Source organism: Prionailurus viverrinus, unplaced genomic scaffold, assembly GCF_022837055.1.
Source record: "Prionailurus viverrinus isolate Anna unplaced genomic scaffold, UM_Priviv_1.0 scaffold_42, whole genome shotgun sequence".
Taxonomy (NCBI): Eukaryota; Metazoa; Chordata; class Mammalia; order Carnivora; family Felidae; genus Prionailurus; species Prionailurus viverrinus.
In genome coordinates, this window is record NW_025927609.1 from 3,804,526 (window position 1) to 3,820,221 (window position 15,696).

At 59.0% G+C, this 15,696-nt stretch overlaps 1 protein-coding gene across 6 annotated transcripts in view; it reads right to left on the minus strand.

Moving 5' to 3' along the window:
* ABCG1 (ATP binding cassette subfamily G member 1) overlaps positions 1-15,696 on the minus strand; it is a 76,159-nt gene that overhangs the window by 21,794 nt on the left and 38,669 nt on the right. For 4 of the 6 annotated variants that reach the window (XM_047846876.1, XM_047846875.1, XM_047846874.1 and 1 more), the window contains 2 exons: positions 3,409-3,526; positions 1,355-1,487 (listed from right to left, as the gene is read on the minus strand). In XM_047846876.1, coding sequence (XP_047702832.1) covers positions 1,355-1,487; positions 3,409-3,526 — 251 coding nt within the window. Of the gene's footprint in view, positions 1-1,354; positions 1,488-3,408; positions 3,527-11,677; positions 11,767-11,813; positions 11,860-15,696 lie in introns of those variants that run through there. The other 2 variants (XM_047846877.1, XM_047846879.1) reach the window with 2 other exon arrangements.

The following is a 15,696-nucleotide window of genomic DNA, read 5'->3' on the forward strand; positions in this document are numbered from 1 at the left end:
CCGCCCTGGGAGACAGGGGCACACCTCCCATCCAGGCCTGGGTGGCTCACAGGGCCGGCTGCCTGCTGGGTAACACCGAGTGTCACCTGGTGGTCTGCCTGGTGGTGGTAAGGATCAAAAGCAGCACGTGGAAAGGCACAGCTGTCGCGACACATGCCTGGGACTGGTGTCACCCCCACCCCTGTGACAGGACCTTCTGAAGCCAAAGGCATGGTTTCCCCAAGAGAGAGGTGGTTTTCAAGGCATCATACAACTCTCAAAATCAAAATCTTATTTAATTTCATGCTGAAAATGGATTTCACAGCACAGCCTGGTGACAGCTTGGTGAGAGTCACCAATCTTGTCTGCAAAAGAAAGCAGTGATCGAGCTGGAAATCGAAATGAAGCTTCTCAGTCAAGTGACCAAGTGTTTAGCTCAGTAACTTGCCAAGAAGCTAAACTCTGGTCTCCCAGGAGAAAGGCGAAAAACTAAGTTTGAATTTTCTAAATCGACTGTTCTTTTCGTAACCCCTCCTAAGTTCCCTGTGCCCCAGGAGAATGGCCATTTGGAGGCAGAATAAGCCATTAGAGGCACTGAGCATGTGTGCCTGCCGGCAAGGCCCAGCCTGGTGGAGATGTCTCTCCTTCCAGAACATTCAGCACCAGGCATGTGAATGAAGACAACCCACCGAGCAGGTCGGGGACAGGTGGCGTATCTGACATCTTACCTGCTCCCCTTTGCTGATCTGAGAAGCCCTTGGAGCTGCCCTTCAGAGAAGTTGGCAGGCAGCCCTCTCCAAGCCCACAGAGAGGAAGCTTTGCCCTGTCCGGGTCAGGAGCACAGGGCAAGACCTCTCTGGGCAGGAGAGTGAAGGTAAACGCCTGTTTACTGACCAGGCCCCAGGCAGAGCACCCCAGAACATTCCCCACGGTGCCAGGAGGGACCTGGGGGCCACACACTATCTTTCGCAGTGGGTGAGGCCAAGGCGGAAAAGCTAGCAGCCCCATGCACAACCAGCGGGGGGCCGAGGACAAGACCCTCAAGGCCCTAACCCAGGCACCAGATCAGGGAACTTGGGCCCAAAGCCACAAACAACTAAGGGCAGCTGATGGCCCTTAGGGATGAGAGGGGTGTGTCTGATGGTGTATCAGTAACCTCACAAACTTGGCCATGAATTTGCCATCCAGAGTCTATGAGAAGTCAGGGTCTTGGGAGTTTGATTTCGATGAAGCTGTCCAAACAGCATGCCTGGTGTGAGAGCTGCGCTGGAGGGAGGTGGCCCACAGAGCCCCCAGCCCCACGCCGGGCACTGCTCTAATGGGGGGAGGGGGAAGGGGGGTGGCCTGTGCAGGCTCAGGCCGGTGGGCGGCTCACCATCATGGCTTCCTGCACAGTGAGGTGTGGCAACAGCATGTCGTCCTGCATGATGTAACAGGACACCTTCCGGAAGCAGCGCAGATCCCGGGGCAGGCCGTTGATGAGGACGACCCCCTTCATGCCAGTCTCCCTGCAGAGCCGAGAGCGGACACCGTCAGCTCCTCCTCCAGGGCCCTGGGGAGGGAGGAGGCCCCTCCCAGCATCTTCCCGACGGACCGTTTACCGCAGGGACACCAAGGGGCAGGCAGGAGGGGATGGGGACCCAGAACAGTACCAGGACTCGCAGGAAGGAGCTGCACGGAGACCACGCTCGGGATGAACGGGGAGGTGAACCGAATCCATAAGTAACCAGCGCTTACGAACAAAGATGCGCGTGGGTGCTCCCACGCACGGCCACCAGGTGGGACGTGCCCCCCCCCCCCACTGTGCTGGGGTTTGTGAGATTGGCTTCTGAGCGATGTTGTGAGTGGCCAAGGCTACCCCGAAGGCCAAGACTCTGCAGCTGGGGTGTGGCGGCTTTATAGGAACCAGCTCCTGAGGGCGGAGACCGAGCAGGCTCCCTGTGTGCAGGTGGCTCAGAGGAGGGGGTCTGGGCCCTGCATCCATTCGGCCAAGCGGATGCTCCTTCTCCACAGGGGAAGTTGTCCCCTGGCCCAGCGACAGGTCGGGACATGGCGTGTGCACCCCGGAGACCTGAAGGGCACAGCCTCCCCCTCCCAGACCCACGGTGCATCTGCACTGGCCCAGGGAGGTGGGGGAGGCCGGGACAGGCCCTTAAGGAAGTGCCTCCTGGATGTCTCGGGGCACAGAAACACCGAGGGATAGTGGAGACCAGTGAAATTATGGAGTCTGGTTTCCAGCCTCATCCTGGCCGTTACTATGACCTTGGGCTCTGTCCTCCAGGAAATGGGATGGGATCCCCACCCCCCCACCCCCACCAGGGAATAGCCACCTACAGGCAGTGGTCCACAGCCCCAGGCTGCCTGAGCACCCCTAGGCCAAGCAGCAACTGTGGGTGTGGGATGTGCTGACAGTGGCTGCCCCCCCCACCCATGCACCCCCTGATGCTGGACGTTGACTTCAACATTTGTCAGGTTTTTAAAAATCCTAATTTCTGGCATTAAGGAGTAATGCAGAGGTCCCAAGGAAAGAGGTGATAGTGTCTTTTTGTTTCCAGAAGATGAAATTCTCCTGAGTATCAACAGTGTTTTTTTATTAAAATTTTTTTTTTTCAACGTTTATTTATTTTTGGGACAGAGAGAGACAGAGCATGAATGGGGGAGGGGCAGAGAGAGAGGGAGACACAGAATCGGAAACAGGCTCCAGGCTCCGAGCCATCAGCCCAGAGCCTGACGCGGGGCTCGAACTCACGGACCGCGAGATCGTGACCTGGCTGAAGTCGGACGCTTAACCGACTGCGCCACCCAGGCGCCCCTCAACAGTGTTTTTTGCTACAGTTAGCAAACCCAAGCCCGAGAGCTGAAGACAGGCGACTTGAGGAGCACAGTTTTAACACCCATGAGGATCGGGCTTCCCGGTGACGCCCCCAGGAATGACACGGGGCAGGACGTCCGGGGCTAACACAGGCACTGGCAGGAGTGCGTGAGCTCGGGGACCCAGCCTGACGGTCCTCCTGCTCATCTTATATTAGACCCTGACTCACACTAGTCTTAGAGTTCTCCTGCCGTCCCCTCCCCAGCCTTGACCTTCCTCCTTCTTCCTATCCTGCGCCTGGCCGCGGCTGAGCCCACGAGGGAGCCCACCCGGCTGCTCCGTCCCGTGGCCTCCTTCCCCTGCACGTGGGCCGTCCACCCTCCACCGTCACGTGACATTGAGCAGGTGCTGCCCTCTGACACTTTTCAAAGTCACTGCCGTCCCTGCAGGGCTTCCTTCCCGGATCCCAAGGCCTCTCGCTGCTAAACCCCACAGGTCACAGTCTGTACAGAACCTTAAGAAGTGACAGGTCGAACAGAAGGGGCTTCTCTCTCCCGACTGCCACCCACAGGCCAACCACGGGGTGAGGACCTGTTTCTCCGCAGAGGCGTGCTCACCTGTATCCAGCCAGAATGTTCATGAGTGTGGACTTCCCGGCCCCAGAGGGACCCATGATGGCCACCAGCTCCCCGCTGTTGAACTTCCCGGAGATGCCTTTCAGAAGGGTCTTGTATCCTGCAGAAAGCACATCACACCCGTTTCCCGGCTGCCGATCGCAGGGATCGTGGGCTTTTCTGCCAGGCAATACAGGCAAACCCACGAGGACACCCGACGATGTAACCGTGGCCAGAAAGCAAGATCTTACACGCGTGGCCTAAATGCTGAGTTCTGAGGGCGAAAGCCCACTGCCCGTGTGCCCCCGTCTTCCTCAGTTGCACACCCCCGGCATTATGTTAGCAGCGACCCGCACACGTGCGCTGCTCTAGTGTTTATAAAGCACTTGCATGTGCATTAATTATCTGGCCTACAGGGAATCCACCACCTCATTTTGGAGTAAGACCAGGGGGTCTGGTGTCTCCTTCAGGACCCCCACAGCCAGTGTGAACAGATCTCAACCCAGGGCCACACCGCCAGCCATGTCACTTCCGCCCCCACGATGGGGAGCAAGTATGTTTATTTACTTATTTTTTTTTTAATTTTTTTTAACGTTTATTTATTTTTGAGACAGAGAAAGACAGAGCGTGAATGGGGGAGGGTCAGAGACAGGGAGACACAGAATCCGAAGCAGGCTCCAGGCTCTGAGCCGTCAAGCACAGAGCCCGACGCGGGGCTCGAACTCACGGACCGCGAGATCATGACCTGAGCCGAGGTCGGACGCTCAGCCGACGGAGCCCCCCCAGGCGCCCCGCAAGTGTGTTTATTAATGAAACGGTTATTTCATTTATTTACAGTTTGTACACACACGAACTGTTCACGCAAGACTTCTTCATAAACCATCGCCTTCTAATTAAATAATTAAAATAGTATTAATTAATTAATAATTAAGGGCTTGTCGTTTTGCAGCCACATCAAATTGCTTTGGAAGCTCTGCCAAGTCTCCATCCGAGAGCCTTGGAAGAGAAGGACCACACGTCACAGAGACAGCCACGTTCGTCCGCCTTCGAGTAGACGGTTCAACGTGCGGCAGGAAAACAGGGGCAGCTGGACCCACAGGTAAAGACTCCTGATTCGGACCCATTTCCTCAGTTCCTGAGAAACGTGCTCAGAAGGGACCCCTCCAGGACCACAGTCACGCAAACGAAGCGTTTCACCCCCCACGGCCAACACTTCCAGGGGCCGGTGAAGCCCTCCAGGCAGGGAGCCCCTCCTTTCGACTTTCTCCCCAGTCGCTGGCTGTCTGCTCCCCGTACCCCCAAACCTGCACGGGCCTGGGGGGGTTCTCGCCCAGCTGTCTACTCGTCTTCCACAGATGGGGCCCCTCAACCCCGCACCTGTCACCATGTGCCACCTCGATTTGGACAGGGAGTCCCCGAGGACTCGTTTAATCAGGCAGAGAGAAGCAGAAGCAAAAGGCAAGAAGCCTGTGGCCCCGCGATCTGCCTCATTACGGAGAGCGGCAGAGTCCCCTGGGGAGATCGCGCCGGGTAGGAAGGGCAGAGCAGCTCACATTCCTACCGCTGGGATGTGGGGGACTTAGCAGAAGGAGCAGAGGGAGACCAGCTGCAGGCAGGGGCTGGGACCCCAAGGACGGCGTCTGCATCTGCCCCGTGGCGGACGGACACATGGAAAAGCTGGGGGTCAGCAGAGGCTTCTCCTCTGCAAGGTCAAGCTCCCCGTGCGGTGGGACCTCATCAGGTGCCCCGGGGCCTGGGCCACAGGGACCCGAATGACATCACTGAGGGCGCACTGATTCCAGAAAAGCGTCTGCTCCTTCCTGGCCTCCCGGTGGGCAGTTCAGGTGGGGATCGGGGTTACTCCCGAGCAAACCCTCCCTTGAGTCTGTCCTGTGAACCAGTAACCTCCCGAGGATGTAGGTGACTCACTGAGATGGCCACCCGGCCATGTGCGGGCCAAGGGCCGTCTGACGGCCTGGGGGCGGCCTTGTGCCCCGGGGTTCCGAGAGGCCCTTTCCCTCTGGGCAGAGCCCATGGGGGCTCCTCTGACAGCACCTGGGGCTGCCCCTTGGTACTGGGGTACACACTGGGCACCAGATAATAGCACAACTCACACAGGCTGTGATGCCCACGGCTGGCACACCGGGATGTGCACCAAACCCATGGGAGTGGTGGACTCATCTGGCCCTTTCAAGAGAAGGTGGGCCCGTAGGGGTGTGGCCTGTGGTCTTGTCATTTAGAGCCACCGACTGGGACTGTACATGTGCCCACGAACCCCGTACTGGCTTCGTGGGCCAGGGCCAGGTGGAGCGAGGCTGGTGAGGCTGACGACTCATGCCTCGGGGAGGAGCACTGGCTCCCAGGGCAGCCAGCGAGGCCAGGTGCATGTGGCGGGCTGGCCGAGGGGGTCCTCCCGAGCGGGGCCTGCACGGGTCCGGTGGTGGAGAAGGTACCAGACCCAGCGTGGGGCTGTGCTTCTTTAAGATCAGAAACCTGCTTTTCTTTAGAAACAGAGAACACACATTCGGGAGTGAAGAATCATAAAAGTGACAGGGAACCAAAAAATCACCAGTCTGTCTGGACCCGCAAGGGTCCGAGTTCACACTCGGACGTGGGGCCCCCAGTGTGGTGCCCAAGGACCGGGCGCACCCATTAGAATCGTGTTTGTGAGTGTCCCACACGTGCTCACTCTATCTGTGCAGCAAACTCGTCCTTGGCTGCAGAGCCTTGCACTTGACCCCTTGCGGAAATACGGAATGCGAGAATACGTGAGGCGTCCCAAACCCCCGCCCTACGTCCCGAGCTTGAGCTCGGCCCAGCCCAGCTCTTGGCACGATGGGGGAGCCACCTCCTTCGTGTGCTGTGGACACTCGATACGCGTGCTCTCCCTGCTGCTTCTGGTGAGGCAGTGATTTTTCCGGGGATCACCAAGTGCGGAAACCACAGAGGGGCAGGGCCCCCCTGCCGCGTGCGGACAGCCCATCCCTAAAACAGCCGGGCAAGAAGCCAGATCAAAACCCACACGACAGAGGAGTGGAGAGAAAGACACAAAGACAGAGAGGACAGTGCCCCAGGTCCCTCCAGCCCAGGGACGAGAACTCTGCTCAGACACCGGCCCTTCCACCTCAGAGGAGGTTAGCTCCACTCTGTCGCGGGGACCCACATTGGCGAACAGTGCTTCAGGGGGCAATGGCGTCTGTCGACCCCCACAAGGTGCTGGGGACACACAGCGGCAAAGCTTCAGCCTGGGGGGGCACACAGATGTCTCATTTTGTAGAAACGTGCCCTTGGAGGGGAAGGACGGGGGACAGCCCGGCCCTCGGGCGAGTGCCAGCTCTGGGCGCGCTCACTCGGGGTGATCGCGGCACCCGCTTCGCTCACAGCTTCCCCTCTGTGCCCCACAGCAAGCTGAGTACTGGGTTCCTCCCCATAAGCTGCAGACCAGAAGCCAGGGCCCAGAGAGGGCGTGTGACCTGCCCAAGGTCCCACAGCGCGTCAGCAGAGAAGGCCAGCATTCCAAGCGCTGTGCGAATCTCCAGCAGGGGCTCTTGCAGCCGGGGGCCTGATGTGCTGCCAGCAATGCCGTCGCAGGGTTTGGGCGTCGCTCCCGCCCCCCAGCATGGCCTGACCCCCCCCCCCCCCCGAATCAGTGTCAGCTCAACCCAGGCACGTGCGTTCCGTCTGCTACTATGTGAAGCACTTCACAGAGAAAGGGAAGAAATGACGTGACTTTCATCCCCCAAAGACAGGATCCCCTCCCTCCCCGGAGGCCCAGGTTGCCACCCGGGGGCAGGCGGAGCTGAGAGGTCCCTGGGGGCTCGGGCCGAAAACGCCCTGTGTGCACCCAAAGAGCTCGGAGGGGGTCGAATCCTCCCCTCCCCTTCCAGATCTTCATTCCGCAAAACGCCCTCAAGATAAAAACAAACACTTCCTGCCGGGGTGAAGGAGGGTCTTCTGTGGTTTAGGGAGGACTCACTCAAGCCCTGTGTATGTTAGGGACCCCTCGGTGCATGTGGGAAGACAGGCGTCCTCTGACCGAACAGACGCTCCCTGATACTAAAGTGGCTCCAGCCACCCAGCCCGGCGGCGCAGGGACAAAGGGGTTCAGCAGACGTGTTTCAGAGCAGCGCCCGCAAATCGGGGCCCACTGTTGGAGCCCTCGGGGTCCTGTTAGGCCCTGATCCTGGTGACCTGCAGAAAATAACAAGCAGCGTGTCCCACAGGCTCCAGCCAGTGATTCGCTGGCTCAGGCCTCATTGACCGAGTTGTGGCTTTAGAACAGGCGGCTGTTTCTAGAGAGGTTTCCAGGGTCAGTGTGTCGCTAGGTTTTGTTTCTGAGCCGCGGCAAACGAGGGCGCACTGTCTCACCGCGCCGGGCAGCGGACAGAGAAGCGGGTGCCCCCAGAGAGGGGGCTCTTTCCGTGCTCATCCGAGGGCCGAATGCCATCCTGATGGTCCAGGGCGCTGACCCCGCCGGGGGTGGGGCACTCACGCCATAAAAATAACGGTGCAGGAACAGTCCCCACGCGGGCAGCTGTGCAGAGGCCACAGAGGGGCCGCCCTCCTGGGTCTGCTCGCTCACTCAAGACCCGGCCCAGGTGGCTGTGCCCACAGAATAAACCACGGACTCCCCTGCTTTGCTGCAGAAGCAAATGGGTGTGGCCACGTTCCAATAAACCTGACTTACAAACCGAGGAGGCAGGCGGATTTGGTGGTTTGTGACCTTGTTCTAGAACTCTGGAGCAGGGACTGGCCCGACACCAGAGGCGGCTGGGCTCCCACCAGGTCGCTTCTCTCAGGCAGGTGGGAAGGCCAGGTAGGGCTGGCGTGCGCCTGCTCTAGGGGAGAATGGGGAAACTGAGGCAGCTCTGAGAGGAAACGAACTTCACCCTACACCCCGGAGCAAGGGGGACGCTAGCCCAGACCCAACTCAGCAGCATGAATGAGACGGCCTGTCAGGGTGCCCGCTGCTCCCCCATCACACCCAGACTCCCCATGGTGACATCCTAACCCAGGAAGCCACACTGCCCCTGGACGGGGCGGGGGGAGCCCCCTAGGACCGCAGTCTCCAGAGCCACCCATGGGAGCCACCTCCTCATGGGCCCTCAGGGAAGCTGCTATCAGCACCCCACTTCCACGGGAGCCCGAGAAAAGGTGACCTCAGGGCCCATTCTCTGATAGAATGTTCTAGTCCCCGTCTCCAAAGCTTACCCAAGTATACTAGAAACACGTTGGTTCGAAGCAATCCCCAGCTGCAACTCCCAGGGTGGTTTTCAGGCCTTGAGTGTTGGGGGTTCGGGGTGGAGTTGTGGGGGGGACAGGGAAGGGAGGGAGGGAAGGAGGGAAAGAGGCAGGGATGGGGGGATATGTGCTCTACCCCTGGAGTGGACCGAATACTAGCCTCCAAACAAGTCCACGTCCTAATCCTGAGAATCTGTGTTACCCTGCAGATGGGATTAAATTAAGGATCTTGAGATGGAGATATTACCCTGGATTATCCGGGCAGGCTCAAAATAATCACAAGCGTCTTTCTAAGGGAAAGCGGGAGACAGGCGGGTCGGAGGCAGGACTGGAGACACGACCAAGGACGCAGAGGCTGAGGAAAGAGACAAATCGGGTGATGCCCCCCTGTTGGCTCTGAAGATGGGGAAGGGGCCACAAGACCAGGAGTACAGCCGCTGGATGCTGGGAAAGGCAAGGAAACGATTCTTCCTGGAAGTCTCCAGAAGGAACACAGCCCTGATTTTGGACCCCTAACGTCCCAAACTTGAAGACAATCCATGTGTGTTGTCTGAAGCCGCCAGGTCTGTAGCGATTTGTTACCTCGGCACCAGGACGCCCGTAAACCCCTCCCCGCCCTGCTCACCCGATGCCCAGGTGCTGCCTGTGAGGCCATGTCCCCCCGAGGACCACGTCCCCCCTCCTCTGTGGACATGGCGGACAGGCCAGCAAGCCTCACGAGGAGCAGCTCGACGGACGGTCTTCCCTCCGGGAAGGAAGCCCCGGGCTGTTCTAGAAGAGATGAGTGGTACCATCTGGCAAATCTTCCAGAACGAGTGTTTCTTCTATCCGGTGTCATTCTGACTTTCTCGGGTCATCCACACGGCACAGAGCCTGGTTAGACCAGGTCCCCAGTGTAGACTTTTCATAATGAGGTTAAAGGAAGCAGATTAAACTTTGCAATTAAATGTGAACAGAAAAACAAGGAGAGGGAAGAGTAAGGTGGTGGGAGGCAGCCGAGGGCCCCTCCAGCTATGCTCACGACTAGGGAGTGGCCATGGACAGACGGCCTACCCGTCCTGGCCTCGGTTTCCCCAGGATAAAACCCGTTCTGGCACTAGAATCCTCTAGATTCCTCCGGGAGTTGCATGTGGCTTTCTTTCCCTAGATAACCAAATGGTAGCTGGGGGGTTACGTGCGGATCCCACTGACAGGGCCAAGGGGTCCTGAGACTGGGAGTCCCCTCTGCACGTGCCAAGCTCACGGCGAGCGTCTGCGACTGAGGCCAGGTCCGGGTTCGTCATCGTGCAGGGCCTGACACAGAACCTTCCCTCAGTCCGAGCACGTGCTTGATTTTCGCACGTTCGTCAGCTCTGAGTAATGACGACAAAAAAGAAAGGAGCCCCAAGCGGCTTAGGAAGAGCCAGGTAATAGACACAGACCGTCGACTATTTTTAAATGTATGGGGTTTAACTACAGATCTTTTCAGCGGTAAAATTTCCCACAGCTAACGCCCAGAATCCTAGAGCGAGTCATTTTCCAGCTCTGCCAGGCAAGACTCACGCCAGCCAGTCCCTCAGACCACACACAGCGTGACACCCCCCAGCCCATTACCCAGAACTGTATTTCACTGATGCTTTGTCTTCTCCGCCATGAGGGAGAGACACAGTCAGACGTTCCTACCCAACTGACGAAGATCAACGCCAACGCGACGGCGATCTGAAGATTGCGTGATCCGGTCAGTACCGAGACACCCCGGATCGTTCTCGAAAGCGCAAATCAGTGGAAAGATGGGAGAGGGGAACAGGTGGGGTACAGAGAAGGCTTCTGTGTTCTGGGGTGGGGGGCTGGCTTCGGGGGCTCCAGCGTGGGCCCGGGGCTCTGATCGCTCATGGCACACCAAAGTATACAATCTCTGTGCACGCCAAAGCTGCCCATCTGTATCCAGACAGCATGCAGCCCATGGAGCCCATATGCACGTGCTCCCTCCTTACACAGCTTTATTCTCAAGAAGCACAGTGCCTCCCACCGTGCAGGGAGGCATCTCTGGACCAGGGGCATGTCAAGGCCAGTTCGATCGAATCCTAAATTACGGGACATTCTCCCTTGCCCCTAACTTAAACGCATTCCCGTGAGGGCTTGGATCTTGGCATCAGCATCAGAGTGGCTCTGAGCCCCCAACATCGTGGTTGCTGGCCCCGGGTGACCTGTGTGACCTGGGTGATGGGAAATGGCGTCCCGGTTAATATCCCATCGGGGTTCTCTGAGATGCTGACCCGCTGAGACAGCCGTGGGGCATGAAGGCGTGAGCGGGCCTGGGTACAGTCGAGCCGGGAGGATGGCAGGACCCGGTACATGAACCTCTCTATCCCAGCCACGGCTCCTGGAGCCCAGCCGACAGTGCCCACCGTCCCCCGTGGCCTCGGGCACAGCAGCTGAAAACCCCACTGGTCCCGGTGGCAAGACAGACAGGGTCCTGCCAATGACACCGGCAGCATCTTTCCTGCATTGCCATCAAGGGCTGTTTTGAAGCAAAGCCCTCTGCATATGCCATTGAATCAGCCTCAGTGAGCCCAGCAGCCCTGGGGGCGGGGGGCAGAATGAATGTCAGAGGAGGGGACCGAGGCTTACAGAGGCTGAGGGACTTGCCCAGGGCACACGGGGAGAAAGTGTCCACCCCTGGATCCAAGTCGGGGCCACCCCTTTCCCAGTGCTGCTCTGGAGATGGGGAGGCAGCGCCCGGTGACCGGGTCCCAGCCAGCCCCCCTTGGGGGCATCGGCACACGGGCCGGAGGACAAAGCCGAGGGCTTGCCAAATAGCAAAAGGTCTCAAAAACCCCATCAGAATTCCTTCTCTCCGATCCACCGTAGAATCAGTCAGGGCATAAAGCCATCATGTCAGAAGGACGACTGAGAAGTGTTGTTTCTGGGACACCAAAGAGCGGGAATCGGGGAACACGAAGAACTTTAGGCGAAAGCAGGCCCCCCCCCCCCCGCCTCCTGAAACCAGAGGGAGCCCGAGCCGTGATTAAAGGGGAAGAGCAACACAAACCAACAAGAACGAGGAGCAGAGTCTCCGAGGGTGGCTCCGATTTCCATAAAGTCCCCGCCCCGCGCGGTGGGCAGGAAGCTCACAAATGAAATTCTGACTGCGTGTCCACTTCAGGTGCCCTCTCTGTGATCCTTACCTGCACGAGGCCGCCGTGCACCCACGAACATGCCCACACACCAGGGACACACAGGCACACTCACACCCCACCGCATGCCCACACCCTGGTACACACACGCACACATGTACATGCACACCCCACCACACACACATGCACACCCGCACCCCACCACGTACACACACAGGCACACCGACACCCCACTCCACACACACCACACCGCCAGCCAGTTCGTGAGAACACTGGCAGTGGAACAGCCCTGCCCCAGCACAGCCACTCAAAATTGGATGCAAGTCATTTACATCTGCCTGTCAGGCATGAAGCAGGTTTTTATCACCACATTATTTTTGTACTTCTAAAAGCAGAACTGGTCTCTTTCACACACTTCTAAACCCGGCTAGAACAATGAAGAAAAAAATCCTGATTCTTCAAACGATGCCAGCAGGGCCGCGAGGGTGCCAAACCACCCGCCCGGCATCCCATCATCCTCACCTGAGCAGAACACGCAGTACCTGGTCTCCACGCCCACGGCGGAATTCTCTGTGGAGACCGACTTTGTAACATAAGCCCAGCTGCACACCTCCCTCCCGCCCATGCCCCTCCCCCTCCTCCCTTCCCTCCCTCTCGCTCCCTCCTCCCCCTCCCTCCCTGTCCCCTCCTCCCCCTTCTTCCCCCTCCCTCCTCTCTCCCTCTCCCTCTCCTCTTCTTCCCACTACTCTTGGCCCCAGAGCTAAAAGGATCTCTTGTTCAAAGTGTCTCTCTCCAGCCCCTTCCCCCTCCCCCTCCAAGATTTCGTTCTTAGCCCACCTGCTTCTTCCCTGCAACACCCAAGGGCCTTCACATTCACGCCTCGGTTTTCCTTATTAAGTGGCAAAGCCACGCCTACGAACCAACCCTCTTTCTCCTTGTTTACGCACCTTCCGAAACAGTGAAGGGGGCTTCTGACATGACAGCGACAGCAGGGAAGACGGGCTCGTGACGTGAACACGGGCCCGATCATGGGGTAGGTGAGGGCTTACCATGTGTCCCCAAACCGTGCAAACGGCACGTCCCCGCTCTCTGCCGGCCCAGCGAGTGTTGGGGCAGCAAGTCCAGTCGGCTTCAGCACGGCTAACTTAACCGGTCCGACCGTGACCGTCTACCACTGGTCTTACAGCCCCCTCTCCCCCCACCAGCAGCTGGATAACAGACAAAGCGCTGAACTTTCCAAGGGCTTTCCTCTGGGCGTGACTTTAATGGACCCCAAATAGTCACCCGGCCACGGTTCAGGATGCCTTTCCACCCTTCCTTCCCTAGAGCCTCTCTGCTTTACTGTCCCTGGTTGATGGTCTCCCTCACCGCCCATTTCCCCTGTCCGTCTGTCCGTCTGCCGCCCCACCTCGGCCCGGCTCTAGGCCCAAGCAGCTCCCCCATTCTTTCCGCCGGCTTCGGCCTCAGGATTTTAAACCGCACCGGGGAACGATCACATCAATGAACATCACAGGAGACGGTGCTCAGTGTCCAGAAAGCACCCCAGGGAGGCGCACACGCCCCCTCTCACCTCCTGCCCCAGCAGGTGCATCTGGGGTCACTGGGCAGAGCTGCATAAATGTGGTTTCCGTCTCCCTGGGAAGCCAGTCGCGGCACCAAGGGTTTCCGTCCAGCTCCTCTCTGCGCAGGGCTTTTGGCCTAGGGGTCGGTGGGCTACTGACACCCTGGAGGGTCACATGAGGGCCTTTCTCCCTCCAAGGAAGGGCTTTGGGCAAGAAAACCATGCAACGGGCATCATCCGGTGCCTTGCTGAACTGCGCCTGGTGTGGCCGGGATTTAGTCCCCCACCTTCCACGGTGGCTGGGGCTGTCCTCCCATCCGCGAGCACCAGCTCATCCCCAGTCTGGTCCTGTGACCTGCTCCGGGCACCCGCCCTTGGAGATGCCGTGCTTGACCGGGTCTCCACATGTCTGCGCCACCCACGTTCTCTGCCGACGTGCCCCACTCAGACCCCGGTGTCTGTCTCCCACCGGGGTGGTGACCAGCCCTCGATTCCGGGCAGGGCGGATGCACTCCCCGGGGCCAGCGGCCCCAAGGCTGGGATCCAGATCCCAGCGCCCTGAAGCTCCTGCCATGTCCCTCCCCGAGTGCCGACGCTGCACGCAGGCCTACGGGGACGTTGGGAGACCGGAGCGCTCGGGTGGCAGCCCCTGGTGCAAAGATTCTTGCTGTTACTGCCTGCCCCAAGGAGCACCAGCGTCAGCCGCACTCACCGAGCTGGAAAAGGGACCGTCCCCTCCACCCTGCAGTCGCTGCACCAGGAGGTTGCCCCCGGCCTCACAAGCAGCTCTTCTGTGAATGACAGTTTATCGCGGGACACGTTTCAGAACTGGAGGACATTCACCGGCGTCTTCCGTTGAAGAAACATCACAGTACGACTCGGACCAGAGGCCACACGCTCTCCAAAAAGGCACGGTGGAGGCTCTCAAACGGGACAACCTAGAAGTGTCGCTGCATTTCCCCATCAGCCAGGCTGGCTGCCATAACACGTCACAGTCGCCCGAGCTCCGTGCTCGTCGGGCTCTGAGGCGTCCCGGACCTACTGGACCCGTCTGTGCTCAGCAGGGCTATTTAAGGAAAGTCGTGGTTACCGCTGTGATCTGTCCAATGACTGCTTCCCCATCCCAAGTTCAAAGTCTGAAGGGGAAAAGGAAAAACTAAGCCCAAATCAGCACATGTGCAATTGTACATACAGAGGGCTCTGGGCGGCTTCCAGAAGCACGCCATGGCTGGCGACCGCTGGGCTCTACTCCCCTCCCTCATTGGGAAACGTTGATGGCATTTCCCCAACAGGAAATGGCAGCCACAGCTCGGTCTCCTGCAAGCACCCGGGCAGAGCTGGAGATAGCTCAGCCACGCGTCACCGTGCGTGGCCACATCCGAGAAACGTTCTGGGGACAGCTTCAGAAGACGCAGATTGGAGGACACTGTATTTCCACATTTGGCATTTCCAAAGACCCCATGGCATGACCGAGGTGGCTAAGCCAAGGATGCCGCTGACCCCACCAGCTTCATGAACTTTCCCTGTTGTTCTGGGTTACACAGCCGTGGAGAGGACCCCACACACAGACGCAGGCCTGACACCCATCCTAGAGGGTCACTCCGGCTCCCTGAGTAAAACCTCGGTACCCTCTGGACCAGTGGGGATTCCCCGTGGCATCCTAAGCCTCTCGGGTGTCCCTCTGGATGGGGCCCCACTATCTCCCCCTCCAGGACCACCTCTGTGTGGCCAGGCCCGGGGTTCCAGGCCTTCTGCCACAACTGGGCCCTACCAGGCCCATCTCCCACCACCCAGTGATGAAACTCAACTTTCCCCGCACACCAGGCCAGTCTGCTGGGGTCTCCCAAACATGCCTTGGCTGGTGTTTTTCACCCCACAGAACGCACCCCCTGTGCTGGCTCCATCATGGTCTGGCCAGGGATGTGGCCCCTGGGAGAGAGTGACCTTTACGGGGTGACTGGTGATGGCTCAAATCCCAAATCTACCCCTCTGTTTTCTCATCTCTAAAGTGGGGATAACCACATCTACCTGCTTGGAAGGTGAAAGGAGGCGAGCACTGGGGGGGGCCTCTGGTGCTGGGCTGGGCCTCAGTGAACACAACCCCCTCCAAACTAGACAGGCTTCTTCCTCCAAGCAATTGGGCCATTTTCATCTATTCATTCCATTTGCCAACTCATTCGCCGCCTTGAGAGTCAAGGCAGTAGGTGCGGAGGCAGGCCGGTCAGAAGCCACTCCTGCCTTCCTCCAGGCTCACTACCTGCCGGGGGAGGGCCACCCAGTCCCTCACGGGGCCGACGCGGTGCCTGGGGCAGTGTGGGACGTCACGGCACAAGTTCGATCATTGTCACCGCGCTGTGGTCGCTCTGTTGTCAG